Source organism: Dermacentor andersoni, chromosome 10 (genome assembly GCF_023375885.2).
Source record: "Dermacentor andersoni chromosome 10, qqDerAnde1_hic_scaffold, whole genome shotgun sequence".
NCBI classification, from domain to species: Eukaryota; Metazoa; Arthropoda; class Arachnida; order Ixodida; family Ixodidae; genus Dermacentor; species Dermacentor andersoni.
Genome location: NC_092823.1, coordinates 140,645,396 through 140,660,260, shown reverse-complemented (window position 1 = coordinate 140,660,260; position 14,865 = coordinate 140,645,396). Strand labels below are relative to the sequence as shown.

At 46.7% G+C, this 14,865-nt stretch overlaps 1 protein-coding gene across 5 annotated transcripts in view; it reads right to left on the bottom strand.

Annotated features, from left to right (window-relative positions):
- Positions 1–246: 246 nt before the first annotated feature.
- The window catches only part of Patr-1 (Protein associated with topo II related - 1), a 246,701-nt gene continuing 232,082 nt past the window's right edge, over positions 247–14,865 (bottom strand). For all 5 annotated transcript variants that reach the window (XM_055078308.2, XM_072285096.1, XM_055078309.2 and 2 more), the window contains one exon: positions 247–2,067. In XM_055078308.2, the coding sequence (XP_054934283.2) occupies positions 1,755–2,067 (313 nt within the window). In that variant the 3' untranslated portion in view covers positions 247–1,754. The remainder of the gene's footprint in view (positions 2,068–14,865) is intronic.

Here is a 14,865-nt window from a genome sequence, read left to right as displayed (position 1 = left end):
CAGTGCTGGTCCTGTGCTCTTCCTTGTCCGTGTGTTTTTTGGAGCTCTTTAATATGAATGACCCATACCTACTAGCTCGCACCTAAAAGGCCATGAAATAACTTCCAGCATGTAACCAAAATTTGTTAGGTGGCCTGATGAGGAGCCATTTCATAGCAAACACCTTTGATAACTTCATTAGGGAGTGTTGCAGGGTTCCGAAAGATCTATATAAGCTTCCCCTTATAAATGCACAGGACACAGACAGATGAGCAACAAATTTATGTTGACACAAACGTTTGCAACTGTACAGTGATGGCTTCTCACTACATATTCGGAAAACAAGATGTAAACATCATTCAATGCCAATTGTTTCTATTTTTGCTACAAACAAATAATGCACAGGCTAACAAAGTTGGTAAATGAAAAACCAGATTAAGTTGAAAATGCCAGATGTTCAGCTGCACCTGCAGCTTTCTATGTTAGCTGCAAAAAAAAAGCAATTTACAAGCACAGCAGAGATGAAAAGATTTCAACTTTCAAGCACATGAACTCCACCCATATGACCACCAGTAATCAAAAAACAACTGGTAATGTAAAGTCAACGGTGCAATGTCACACTTCTACAGATGTGTTGAGGTGATAAGAAAGTCTGAGTTTACACAAACTCAACATCAAAATGCTTGTGCTCCATGATTCAGAAAGAAGGCAACCCCTGAAGCAAATGTATGGGGGCACTTTGAGAACAAAAAGCAGGGCTGTGAAAATCGTCTGCTAAGCTCTCAAAAGTGAGTGGCCTCTTGCAAGAAGCCAAATGAAAAGACAACACTGAGAGCAAGCATTTAAAACAAAGAGACAATGCAGTTTGACACTGAAAAAATTTGAGGATCCCCCTTTTATCACAGTGTCTGCGAAGAGCCCACAAGTCTGGGAATCATGAGAAGCACAAAAGGCATTCTTTTTTTTTTGTAATGCTGCAAAGGTCTGAAGCTGTCAGAGAAGGTAACATCAACAGCAAAACCTTGGCTAGAACTAAAGCCCGCAAAAAAAAGCCATTAGCAGTTTCAAAGCAAGCAATGGGCAGAATTGCATTACACTTCATATGACTGCAGAATGAAGTCAATTTTAATTAGGCTCACACAGAGTAAATGGAACAGCAAAGCAGCATTCGAAAACAAGGAGCACTTTGAACAGCACATATGTATGAGAGAGGCTATGATCCCAACACATGAAAAAGCTTTACAGCTAGTATTTCTGACATGTTCCAACTTCTGATAGCACAAAGTCCATGCTGATTTGTCCATTTTCTGGCATGAAGCAACAGTGCACTTTACCGAAAGATACAAAGATATAACATTTTGTGAATTCTTAATGTGGAGTCTCTATGCAAAGACATCCAAATCATGCCAAGGTTTGACACTTCAGTGAAAATAACGAAGGAGCCATAGCAGGCCTGTTCAAAAATTTTCACTGTGTACCAATGACACTCTTGATACTACATGCAAGATAAGTAACTGCCATCCATCCCTAAACAGTTTGGGTGAAGAAATTCTGCCCATCTTGCCATACCTGCTTGAAGTACTACAAGTCCCAACAGAGATTCAGGAAAAAGGCAGAGGAGGAAAAAAAAAAGGAAGGACAGTCGGCAGAGAACACCTCTTCTAATAAGCTTACGAGAGAGGTCTTCATAAGTGCAATAAAAAAAATTAAAGACAGGAAGCACAGTGCAGCACAAAATGTCAATCTGTTGGCCTTCCACAAAAATAGGCTCCAGCTTAGTCAACAGCTGTTACAGGTTCACCACAGCAGGGCAATGCAGCTTTGTCGCCAAATCCATTCTGCTGATGATGCAACTGAAGCACAGCCTGGTGCGTGGGCTTTACAGGATAAGTGCAGGACAGTTCACTAGCAAGCTGAGAGTTTATTGCAAAGCGTCGCAGCTGTGACGCAAGGGCTCGACGCTCATGTGGAAACAGCAGAAGTACTGCAGAGTTATATTTACTTTTGACGCTTGTGTCGTCTTCGCCAATGTCATGCTTCTTGAGTGAGGCGATGAGCAAATCCACCATTTCAGAAAGCAGCTTTGCCCTGCATCACACAAGGTAATTATAATAAAAAAAATCAATAAATGTACATGTTCATTGCTGCATTCATTTGTGTAGCAGGTGGTGAAAGAAAAATAATGAGGATCAATTCCACGAGAGATCAAAACAGGCGGTACATTTGGCATATTTATTTTTCTCATAATTTTGCACATTATGTACACGTGACTGAATAGCGCTAAACTGCTACTTCTCTTTAAAGAAAGCTATCAGTAAATTGGAAAAATATCATCAAAGGTCTTTAGGTGACGAAAAAATTTTACGAAATGTACTTTTTTTATTCACGTAAGCGAACTGTTTATTCCTATAGCTTTCATAGTGGTACTTTGCTGGAAAAAAAATAACGGAGGCCTATAAAGGTGCTCGCTGCCTATTGATGAGGAATATTGTCCGCTGTACTGAAGCCACAAACTGTGCGTGTACATTTCATTTATTTCATTTCATTTCATTTATTCAACCTTAAGGGCCCGAAGGCATTACATAAGGGGGGGTATGCAGCAAAGTCGAACAGCTTCATAAGAAAGTTGCATAATAAAGTGCACATTGGTTGTTATAGGCACAAAAAAGAAAAGAAAGAAAGAAAGAAAATTTCAAAAAAGAAGAAAACGGAACATATACACAGTACCAACAAGGCGATAAATAAATAGATGTGATATTCATGTGGTTATGTTGGCTTTATCAAAGTCTAATTTTTCGCGAAATGTTTTGCGGTCGCTGCACGAAACAATATCATCCGGGAGTGCGTTCCAAAGCGTTACGGCATGGGGGAAGAATGAGCTGCTCATCGCCATCGTCCGGCACTTTATCGCCGCCAAGGGGCAAGTATGAGATAAACGGGATGATGTTCTGAACAGGCGTGTTAAGAGGGCGTGTCCTGAATGGCTGAAGTAAAAGAAAGTGTGAAGGAGGCAAAGACGAGAAGTTACGTGCCGTGAAGCAAGCAATGGAAGAGACAAAGTTTGTTTTAAGGTGGTTACGCTGATATGTCTTGAATATTGTGACGTAATGAAGCGAGCAGCGCGGTTTTGTATGGCTTCTAAGTCATCGGCGAGATAAGCTTGTGAGGGATGCCAGATGGATGATGCGTACTCAAGTTTGGGTCGCACATACGTTAAATATGCTAGTTTTTTTATTTCAGACGATGCGGATTTTAAGTTACGTCGTAAATACCCTAGTGTGCGTGAAGCTTCGCAGCGAATTGTTTGAATATGTTTCACCCATGAAAGTGATGGCGTCATATGAACTCCTAGATATTTCGTTAAGTTTTATCTTTTGAAAACATTTTCCACTGGCTGCAAATGCATCTTTCTTGCCAGTGAGCAAGGCTCATCAGAGAAGGAGGCGTATCCTTGTATTAAATTTTTTCAAGAAATGCTCATTTCTGCGCTATGGACCACTCTCTTGAAATGCAACATTCAACATTTGTAACTTTGTTCCAATAAAAATAATGCAACATTTTATTTTCATAGTATTATTCTGCAGATCTAGAGAAAAATTTGAGTGACATTGACAATATTGAGAGGAGTTCTTTTTCAGACATATTTCAATAAGTAAGATTTTTCAGATATTGATGGTTGGAGTAAAAAAATGTATCACTTTAAAATTAGTAGAAAAATACAATTGCACAAGCTCGTTTTACGCCTAAAGGCCTATTTCTGCTGTATACTGCAAGCTGGGATGTCCAGAGAAGTATGAAGATGAGCAGATTTAAAAATTCAGCATTGCAGATTTTTTTTTTTTTAAGGTTACTCTGTCAGGCTGTCTACCAAGCTGACATTTCCTAATTGCGAGAGTGACACGGAACCTTGTTTTATGTCAAGACGGGCTGACAGCATGTCGCCCGATGCTGTCACTTTCTAGTAAGCATGTTAAAAAACTACTTAATCCAATTTGAACAGTAAGCAGTAGTGCCTATTTTCTTCGAAAAGAAAACAGAAGAGAGGGGTTAAATGCACAGCAAATAACAGATATATTAGGCAGAATATCTTCGGCTGGGACTTCGGCTGTGTGATGTGTGGTGCGCGACGTGGTGCGGGGCTCGGGACGGTCGAGAGCAGACGACGCTGAGTGCACGCGCGCCGAGCTGGAAGGAGGAAAACGACGACGCCGAAGAGCGCCCGGCACGTGAACGCGCGGCGCAGGAAAGACAACAAAAAGAAAAAAGCAACCAATTAGAAAAGACCACGGGACGTCGGGCAGCCAATCAGTAAATGCCAAATCGGCCAGACCACAAGAAAAAGCGTGGTGCGCTGGCAGAAGAGGGGCGACACGCAAGAGGACACGCAGGGAGACGCCGGGGAGACGCCAGGAGAGTCCCAGGAAGCGACGGCAGGAGGAGGTCAACCACCGGAGCGGGCATTGAAGACGGGCCGTCGGGTTCCGGACCCGAGCCCACCAGGACTTCACCCGCCCGGGGCCACCTGCCAACCTGTTCCTGTGCGTCGCCCGTCTACCCGAGCGTGCCGTCAGCTCCTCAAGGCCGGTGAGCTTTTGCGCCAGTGGGCAGGACGTGAACAGTCGGGCTTCGGGCCCGAGTTCTACGCCAGCTGCCCGGCCAGAACGCCACCCCCGTCTGCCGTGCCGCCTGCTGCCCGAGGCCGGCGTTCGAGCTTCCGCGCCGTAGGCGAGAGGGGAGCAGTCGGGCTATGGGCCCGAGCTCTCTGCCCGGCCAGAACGCCGCCGCCGTCCACTCCTGCCACCCAGCCGCCAGCGTTACCTCGCCTCGCCAGAGCTGGCGCGCTCCCGGCGCCCGGTCGGTCAGCTTACGCCGTGACCTTTGGTGAGACCGGCGCCACTCCCTCTGCCAGCTTCTCACCGCGTTGCCGCGTCGAGACTGCGACGCGTCCCCGCCCTCGCAGCAAGCCCGGACTCGCGCCCTCATTAGAGCCCTAAGTGTGTTCCTTACCGCTATGTCTTCTTGAATGTTTATTTTATGCATGCCTTCTATTTCTTTCTATTTGCTTTATGCCTTTTTAGTTTGATTAAAAGTGTTTGTGTGTGTGTTAAAACCAACGGCTTTGTCCTCAATTGGGTTCTCGGAGGCTCCGCCTAGGAGAACCGTTAGAACATTGAGTACACGAACCTTTGGCCCCCATAAGTGGGTCGTCACAGGCTGGGACTTCATGAAGTGCTTGCAAAAACACGGAAGAAGGCTTGGTTCAACATCACCCAGGTGGCATCAATTAGGCGACAAGTTTCTGAAGTGCGGGCTCACCCTGCCATGATTGTTGACGAGTCAGGTGGAAAGCTCTCCATTAGGTTATCATGCATGCGTCTAACGTCACTTGACTTGGCTGCCTGTGCCAGTCAATCCACATGTTTTCGTTCGCCTAAGTGGAACCCAGAGCCAGAAGTGGCTGTGGTGCACCCTCATGCAGTCACGCTGCCCCGCGAACAGCTTTTGTGGTCTCCATGGTTGTTTGCCTTGAATTACTTTGAGTTAAGGCAACCCGAGGGTCTGTTGGGCTCGTGTTCCTGAAAACCAACATGGCTGTTTGTGTGTTTAGCCGAGTCCTCTACAGGTGCCGAGTCCTCTTCCCATCTGACAATGGCACCTTGTGTTGATCCCTTCCGGATGCTAATCTGAAGACCGGTGCCTAGTGCTCACGTGAGGCTGAACTGCACCAAGCCGCACATATTGAAGGCCCAAGCCGAAGGAGATTGCCCGAGCCAGGCACGTACCCAGGATTTTTCTTCAGGGGGGGGGGGGGGGGGGGGCCCAACCCAAGGTAACTTTTCTATGCAAATGAGGAGGTGTACCTCTACTAGTACAAATGTGAATAATGCCCACCATTCGCCATAAAAAAGCGTGAACCCACAGAGGTGGAAAGCTCTCCATTAGGTTATCATGCATGCGTCTAACGTCACTTGACTTGGCTGCCTGTGCCAGTCAATCCACGTTTTCATTCGCCTAAGTGGAACCCAGAGCCAGAAGTGGCTGTGGTGCACCCTCATGCAGTCACGCTGCCCCGCGAACAGCTTTTGTGGTCTCCATGGTTGTTTGCCTTGAATTACTTTGAGTTAAGGCAACCCGAGGGTCTGTTGGGCTCGTGTTCCTGAAAACCAACATGGCTGTTTGTGTGTTTAGCCGAGTCCTCTACAGGTGCCGAGTCCTCTTCCCATCTGACAATGGCACCTTGTGTTGATCCCTTCCGGATGCTAATCTGAAGACCGGTGCCTAGTGCTCACGTGAGGCTGAACTGCACCAAGCCGCACATATTGAAGGCCGAAGCCGAAGGAGATTGCCCGAGCCAGGCACGTACCCAGGATTTTTCTTCGGGGGGGGCCCTACCCAAGGTAACTTTTCTATGCAAATGAGGGGGTGTACCTCTACTAGTACAAATGTGAATAACGCCCACCATTCGCCATAAAAAAGCGTGAACCCACAGAAGAGAAATGAAATAAGGTGTATTTTACTCGTACGCCTGTGCGATACACCTCTCCTTTACTTGGCAAACAAAGAACCACGTCAAATGGACTCGTGCAGGAAAGAAGCGCAGAAAGGACACTGCCAAGAACCAGTAAAGAAGAAAAAGTGTAAAATAAACATTACTTTAGTAGAATAGAACTTAAAAAGAACAGCAGTTGCCAACAAAGGCACATGGACCGCGCGGAGTTAGGTTACTCCGCCAGCCAATCACAGAAGCAAACAAAATCGTCGTCATGCGGCCATTTCAATATGGCGTTGTACTTGATACCTCCGGAGCGTCTGCTTTTCTCGAAGAGTCTTTTCATCGGCAGAAATAATGATGTGTGCAACAGACATGGAAAAAATGAATGGAGTCCTCAAAAGTCCGTGGTGCGGTTCATTTCACTGCTCATGAAACTTCACTTCATTTACTCATGAAACTTCACTGCCAACATTAAGTGAAACTTCACAACAAATAGTTGTAGCGAAGTCAAGCATGTTATTTCAGTTCAATAAAGAATTAGGTATTCTCCATTCCACCATATAGGCGAGGGAAAAGGTATAAAATTGCACGCTAATAATTTTATTTTTGTGGCTACCTTCTTATTTGGGTAACAGAAAAAGTTTGAAGTACGAATTATTTGCAGCCTCGCGGAGGAACAGTGGCTGGCGGTGATGAGGGCGTGGGCGGGGCTTCATTGCAGACTTAAGTTGTATCAGACTATATTAGCGCTTTTTGAATTAGCTCTGGAAGAATTATACAGAAACATATGTTTGCGGAACAATCCCTTTTGGATCCCTCGTTTACTGCTGTAACAAGTGCCACAACCAACTCGTATTGTTATTAGGGAAGTTGCATAACGATGCGTGGCCGCCAGTCACGTACGACTGCGTATGGCGCAGGAAGCTGCGATTCTAGGCGTACTGCGCCCACCGCGGAAGGTTAGAAAAACACCTACATAAGCACAGCAGAGACGTGGTTACGTTAGGCGGCTCTAATGATAACTGTAGAAGCGTCATTCAGAACACACGGAATTGTCCTCCACTTCCGGCGGCGTTTTCTCTGTTCATTCCTAAATAAAGAGATGAGAGATTTTGATCCATAAATAGTTTCATAAAAAATGGCTAAATTTGTTAATTTTCGCTTTTCCTTCCTGTTCGGCTGTTGTCTCGGCCCTCTCCCTTAGTAGATCGCTTAGTAGATCGCTCAACTCCTTGAGAGTCTTGTTTCCAGTTGCCAATTTTGCACGAAAAGTGCTGTACACTTAATCAAACGCCAGACGAGTTAACGGGTGACAGTCATATTGTCTATGACTGTTACCCTAAAAATCCTAGAATCGCAGCTTCCTGCGCCATACGCAGTCGTACGTGACTGGCGGCCACGCATCGTTACGTAACTTCCCTAATAACAATACGAGTTGGTTGTGGCGCTTGTTACAGCAGTAAACGAGGGTTATTGCAAGGTTTGATGATGGACGCTGTCTCGCATTATTTTATTTTCCACCTTATCTAACCCATATCACAGGTCTATGGTTCCGAGGATCTCTCAGCGTCGCAGCGAGCCGTCACTCGAGGAAATAATGAAACAAAAAGAAAAGTTAAACGCAGTTGCCATTTTCTCTGGCCGCAACTCGTTCCACGTGCATACAGACCACCTGACTACGAACTGAATCCCTTTCCCGGTCCCTGGATCAGTCTGGACGAAGAAGGTTGAACTAACGAAGCAACAACGATGCGCGTGACCGTTGAATAGACGGCGACAACTGAATGCATCTTGAGTTAAATCGTGCGGGCACCAAATTGATGAGGGGGGGCCCGGGCCCCCTCGGGCCCCCCCTTGGGTACGTGCCTGGCCCGAGCTCTCGGGACATGCTATAGGTGCCCCTGTCTGTAGTTTTGCTCTGGTTGTCGCAAGAGCAAGCAGCATAGCCACAGGGACTTTTCCCAGCGGCGTGTTGCGGGAGCCTTTACTCTTGCAGTGACATGCTGAAGGTGCCCCTGTCTGTAGTTTTGCTCTTGGCGCAGGAACCAAACAACTCCCACAAACCCCAGGACTGGGCATTTGTGCAGTGTTGGGTTTCACTGGAGACAAATGGTTTCTGCCAACTCAGGGCAATACTGTGTTCTCTTGTGTGCACAGCACTCTAGCCCCTTTGCGGCCTAATTACGTGTGCAGTGGCGCGCTAGGAGATGGCCGACATGGCTGTGTGGCTCGCTAAGCTTGAAACCACGGTGGTCGGTACTCATGTGAGACCCATAACGTCAAGCTTATCTTGTTCTGCTTTGTTCAAGGTGATGCAGGGAGCAGCGCAGTTTGCCTCAACAAAAGGACATTCTCATTTTTATGTTTCACTTAGTGCAATTTTTTGAAAAAATGCCGTTCTTGAGCAGGATGGTGCTAAGGACTACTCTTGGTGAAATTTGGTGCAGCTGTTCGATCACTGCATACCAGGTTTCCCTCGAGACATCTTTGTGTTTTAAAGGGACACTAAATGCAAATATTAAGTCAATCTAAAGTGATAGATTAGTGCTTGGGAATCTTTAAGGCGTCAATAATATCACGAACAGGGCCTTAGTAATCGAGAAACTGAGGTAAATGCAGGACATGATTAGAGACTCCCCTGGGACATTCAAGCACTTGCCCGACGACGAAAGCACTCCTCAGTTAAATTCTGTAACTAGTACTCAACCACTTGTTGCAAAAACGCCATTGTATCATATTAGAAGACGAAATAAAATTCTACTTATCCAGTTCTATTTCATATTTAGAAAAAAAGAAATAATTGAAATTACCATTGACAACGATGCGGGCGGTCAAAATATTTCGTTTTCGCTCGACTGTGTCGCCAACACTTTTGCGTTTCAGTACATTACTGATCGCGTAGTGCCGTGCTGGTTTTTCTGGCTCGCGAAACTCGCACAAACTGCAAGTAGAAGAGAATTCAACTTCCATATTATGCTGCGGGATGCCCGAACGGTCTACACCACTTGACAAAACAGCAGCTGCAGCGGGGAATCTACCGCTCTGTCTTGGCTCGGTGCTGCCTTCTGTCGGGTGCCGTTTTGCTCACCGATGGCAGCAAAGGGCGGTGATGGCGTATGCAACATCACCACTCACCCGGTTGGGTGGCGGGAGATTTCAATTTCGAAAAAGGTATTCCGACCCTCCAGATGCAATTTTCTCCTAAACTAAGTCCTTTCTTGGCCCGAAACAAGTGTTGCGAGGTTTCTTGAATGGTATTTAAACAGTCCACGTCGACTTATTATTTGCCTTTAGTGTCCCTTTAAAGATGTTTTTTAAGCATTTAAGCCATTCCATTACCATCCTTCAAAAATGAGCACATTAAAGGCCAACTGCCACGAAATTTCATTAAGGCTAAATTAATTGCATATAAATGCTTAAGATATACTATCTATGTAATCTTGGCAAAGCCGCAGGCCTGGTAATTGCCTAATTTTCTTATTAGCAGCCTTTAAATAGCACCTAAGCAGACAATGCATACAGATAGATGGCGGTGAGCGTTAGTGAAGTGAATATGGCAAAAATCCCAGAACTGCACACGACTGCTGATCTCTCAGTTGCCCCGAGGCAGCCAGGCGAGTCACTCGCTCAAAATTTGCAAGTTGATGGGTGTCTCTATGTGCTTTCTTGTTGCGAACGTAATTTGAGCTGTTCCAGGTATGCCGATGCATTGCGTGGCCGCCGGGCGCTCCAACATGCACTCAAACACAAGAGATGGCTGTGCAGTACAGAACATTGTGTAGAGGAAGGCCAAACAAGTCCTTTCTATCCCAGCTTTCAGGATGCAAGCGTGCACCACGCTGCAGCAGGCAAGGGTGATGCGGAACAGCCCGGGATCTGCTTGCCAAACGCTTTCTTTGGATGGCTATAAGTACTATAAGCCATGATAGCACACGAAAAGCAAAGGTAGGTTGTTTTCTCAAGCTATCTTGACAATGCAACTTAAAGGGCCCCTGAAACGGTTCGGACAAATTTTGTAGACGCGTAGGGCACAGCTTAAGTAGAACATTCGCACCACAATTTAAGTGAAGCATTACGTATTAATGGAGCTACAAGCGATTACAAGTTACCCTCCCCCCTAGCTATGCTTTTCCTCCTCAACTCGTTCGCCGAGCTATGGGAGCTAAGCTCCGCCTTCAACTGGTTCTGCGTCACGATGCGACGTCACATCGTCTACTTCCAGTTATTTTGGAGCCCGCCCCTGCCCGCGCGAAACCTCTCCGCTAGCCGCTTGGCCGTCAACCCCAAACGAGAGCTATCGAAGCAGCGTGTGTTGCGAGCATTCTGTCGCAGCGCCGAACGTGTCTGGTATTCCGGTAACCGCACACTGACTGAACGTTTCGATGCAACGGCGTAGGCATAAACTCAAGCTGATGAAGGAACTTTAGCGTAGACGTATGTGAGCTGCCTGATCGGTCTCCACGGTCCAGCCACCCGTTGCACAGAGCTTAACCAGCCATAGAAAGAGCTAATATTGCGCTAACCAAGTGTAAAATATTTTAAACATTTACAAAAACAACGCGTTAACAATTATGCTCCTATGAAAAATTTACACCAGCAGCAAAGAATACATTTTGTTACTGCTACTGTGTCTGGTTGAGCTCTATGCCATCAGGAGGCTGCACCGTGCAGACCAAAAAAAAAAAAAAAAAAGGGGGGGTTTTACGTGCCAAAACCACTTTCTGATTATGAGGCACGCCGTAGTGGAGGACTCCGGAAATTTCGACCACCTGGGGTTCTTTAACGTGCACCTAAATCCAAGTACACGGGTGTTTTCGCATTTCGCCCCCATCGAAATGCGGCCGTGGTGGCCGGGATTCGATTTCACGACCTCGTGCTCAGCAGCCTAACACCATAGCCACTGAGCAACCGCGGCGGGTGCAGACCATTCACATTTGCGCTCCTGTTCATCCCATGAAACGACACGCAAGGGGATACAGCCAGGCCCTGTCCCCTTTCGCTTGCGTTTACCCTAATACCGTACTCGCGAAACGCTATTGCGTTAGTAATCTTCCGGTGTAAATTGACGGCTGCAATCGCGAAAATCCTGGCGCCGATCGGATAGTGGCAGTCCGATGCGCTGCAGCCAGTCCGCTCATCTACTGGCTTGCAGAGGGACACGGTGTCGCAGCTTGACATATTGCCAGTCACCACGTTTGCAGTCCACAATGCAACAAAGTGAATCATAGCGCTCACAAAAAGACAGACCATTACTGACGGCGGAGCTCTCATCAGAAACGGAACACGTTGAAACACAAGCAGACGACACTTGCTGTGTGCCGGAAGTGCTTAAGTGTACTGAAAAATTGTTCTTGTGCATTCCCTTTATGTTACTTCCTTTTTATATATAACATTCCAACTATTACGAACATCATTTGTTTACCATAAACTTGGAAAAATTATCGATCACGTGCCCTGGTCAGCCAATCGGATAGCTCGCCCCACTGACGTCATATGGGTGATTTGCGTCATATGGGTAGGGGCGGCTTAAAATTCCGCCGCGCAGTGAGCTGCGATCGGCAGCGACGTGCATTTTTAAAACCTTATAATAAATTACATGCTTTACGCGGAGCACTTAGATGCGCCAATTAATGAACAAAAGGACCTACTCTAACTACTCAGTAAGTTTGTAGAAAATCATCAAAACTGTTTCAGGGTCCCTTTAACTTACCGCAATATTCTCGAGCGATTATTTTTGTCATGCATCATCTTTGAGAATTAGTAGAGTAGTTTGCTGGGCCAGTTGGTGCATGGTGAACGAATAATGGTTTCCAGCAAGTGCGGACGCGAGCACAAGTAAGTCGTGTCCGTTTCTACTTACTTGTACTCGCGTCCATACTTGCTGGAAACCGTTATACGTTTATCTTTGAGATATTTCGCGTGTGTCTACATAGGAAGTGCTGTGGGAATGAAGGTGCCTTCCCGCTCCTCGTTCTCCAGCTTGCCCATTGTGCTTAACTCAATCTCGGGCAACCACTGTCCTGGTGAACATGGCTAGCACACAGGAGCTAATTTCCAGAGCAAACCGTGCATCTTCCTTCCGGTGCCGAGTCACCACGGGAACATATCTCACCGTGACATGTCCTGATTGGCCTCCTGAGTGGTGGCCCAGGGTGCCCTCTCCGCCCGAGCTCTCTTCCACTGGGTGCTTCATCACCCGGGCAGATGGTCACAGGCTCGCAGCGAGTTGGTTACAAGGGACCTTTGATCTCGTGACTTCTAATTCTCGCACTTAGTGGACTGCTACCCAGTTAGCCCTAGTGCAGTGGGCAAGTGTACTGACTCAGTCTTACGAGCCTCACCAATTTGTTATGTTGCAGAAGTCACATGTAACGATGCATTTACAATATTTATAAGAGAGACAACGATGCATAAACAAGATGGCTGTCGAGAATGATTCCACCTATACACGTAAATCGTCGTATTCTGACTGGCGCCACTCTTGGTTGCACCGTAACAAATATATATATAGATCATGCACTCTGGTGCAACCCATATGAGCATTTTCTTTTTCCCAAGCACACATGGTGCAGAAGCAACGTCAGTGAACGTCCTGTCAAAGTTATCTAGAGACCGACGACACTGAGCCAGCAATGCTGCCAGCCAAAGTAGCTGAACTTTTTGACTGTGTCGAATAACAATGGCTTCAAGTGAAGTGCGATAAACGTTGGCTTTCTGCATCTAGGAGGAGTGCTGATTGGCGTCTTTTTTTTTCTGCTGGAATTTGCAGGCCATAAAAATTTTGTTTATGGAAACTGAACACCCTGAAAATTTGCATGTTGCAATGAGTACACAAGCCTGCATAATTGCATTTCATCATGCTGACAGAGTTAAAATAGGTTCGCCTTATACACCAGCGCAACTTCGTATATATACTGCTTTCTTTCTCTGAGACGCTCGAAAAGTGGGGGGTGCGACTAATACAATGGTGTGACTTATATTCCAGAAAGTACGGTATACAGTCAATCCTGGATATATTGAACTCGAAGGGGATCGCGAAATAGTTCGATGTATCGATAATTCGAAATATAAAATATGCATGTCAAAAGCTTCTCTAGCAACTCCACACATCTCAAGGCAGTTTCCTGATGTCGTGATTAACGGGAACTTACCGATCTGTGCCTCCAAGGCGTGTAAAAAAACAAAAATACAGCACAATGACCAGAGCACTTTATTTCCGAAAAAAAAAATCTGTGACCTTTGCTTGCTTTTTCTTCTGCACCATCAAGTTGCTCCTCAAGCTTGTTGACAGTGTCCAAATGAGAAAGGCCAGCTCCTTCTATTGTACATTTGCCGAAACAGTGCCGTCTCATCTGCGTTGAATATTTGCGCCAGCGAAAAGCTGTTGGAAATATTTGGCCGCTCTTCGGACAACCACTTCTCTATGTGACTTGTGCTAGTCGCCTCGCTTTCGCCCGAAAGGGTCTTTCCACCAGTGAAGCTCTCTTCTCCGAAAGCTACAGCAAACCATTTGGCCTTCTCCATGAGCATTGGGCCGTCAACAGATATGTTCTTGGCACGTGTCTCCAAAAACCAGACGTACAATGCCTTCTCGACCTTGTCAAAGATTGGGACGCGCACACGACACGCTCCAGGGCGACTGGACTGCATTGCCTTCAGCTTAAGATCGCCTTTGTTCTTGAGGATCGTACTCAGGGTGTTGCGAGGAATTCTGAACGCCGCGGCAACCAACGACTTTTTCTCGCCAGCCTCCACCCGTCGAATGATGTCCGCCTTTGTTGAAAAATCCAAATTCTTGCGTTTTTTTGCGGCCATGGCTCCAGAATGTGCCAAAAGGGGAAAGAAAAACGCACTGCACCACACGAGACTCAAGCCTTCGCGCTGGTCTCGTGAATAAAAGGAACAAAGCAAATTGAAAGACGCACCGCTTCGCGTCTCCGCACTACCAGAAGTCCAAGCTGCACTGACCTCGTTCGTCTCGCTGCGCCAGCGGTGTCAGCCAACCAAAACACAGGAAATGGGCGCCTGCGGTTAGCGTAGTTTCTCCCTCCGGCTTCCCTTTCACACCCAATCGCACTCCAAGTGCTCCTTGTCACGTGCCTTTTACCCACATGCCCCTTTCTCAGAGTGCGGGGCAGCGCGCGTAAGATCGCGGGAACATCATGAGAGCTTCGTGAAGGGAAGCGCACTTGCGGGGGTGGGATGCGATGGGAGAAGCGCACTTGCAGGGGTGGGGTATGGTGGGAGAAACGCACTTGCTGGGGGCGCAGCTCAGCACGGAGTTCGATACATCGATATGGCGGTGCACGGGAGTTCTACATATGCGAACAATAGCGCTATAATTTTGCATGGGATTCCCAAAGGGATTTTTCAACTGTTCGATATAGGCAATA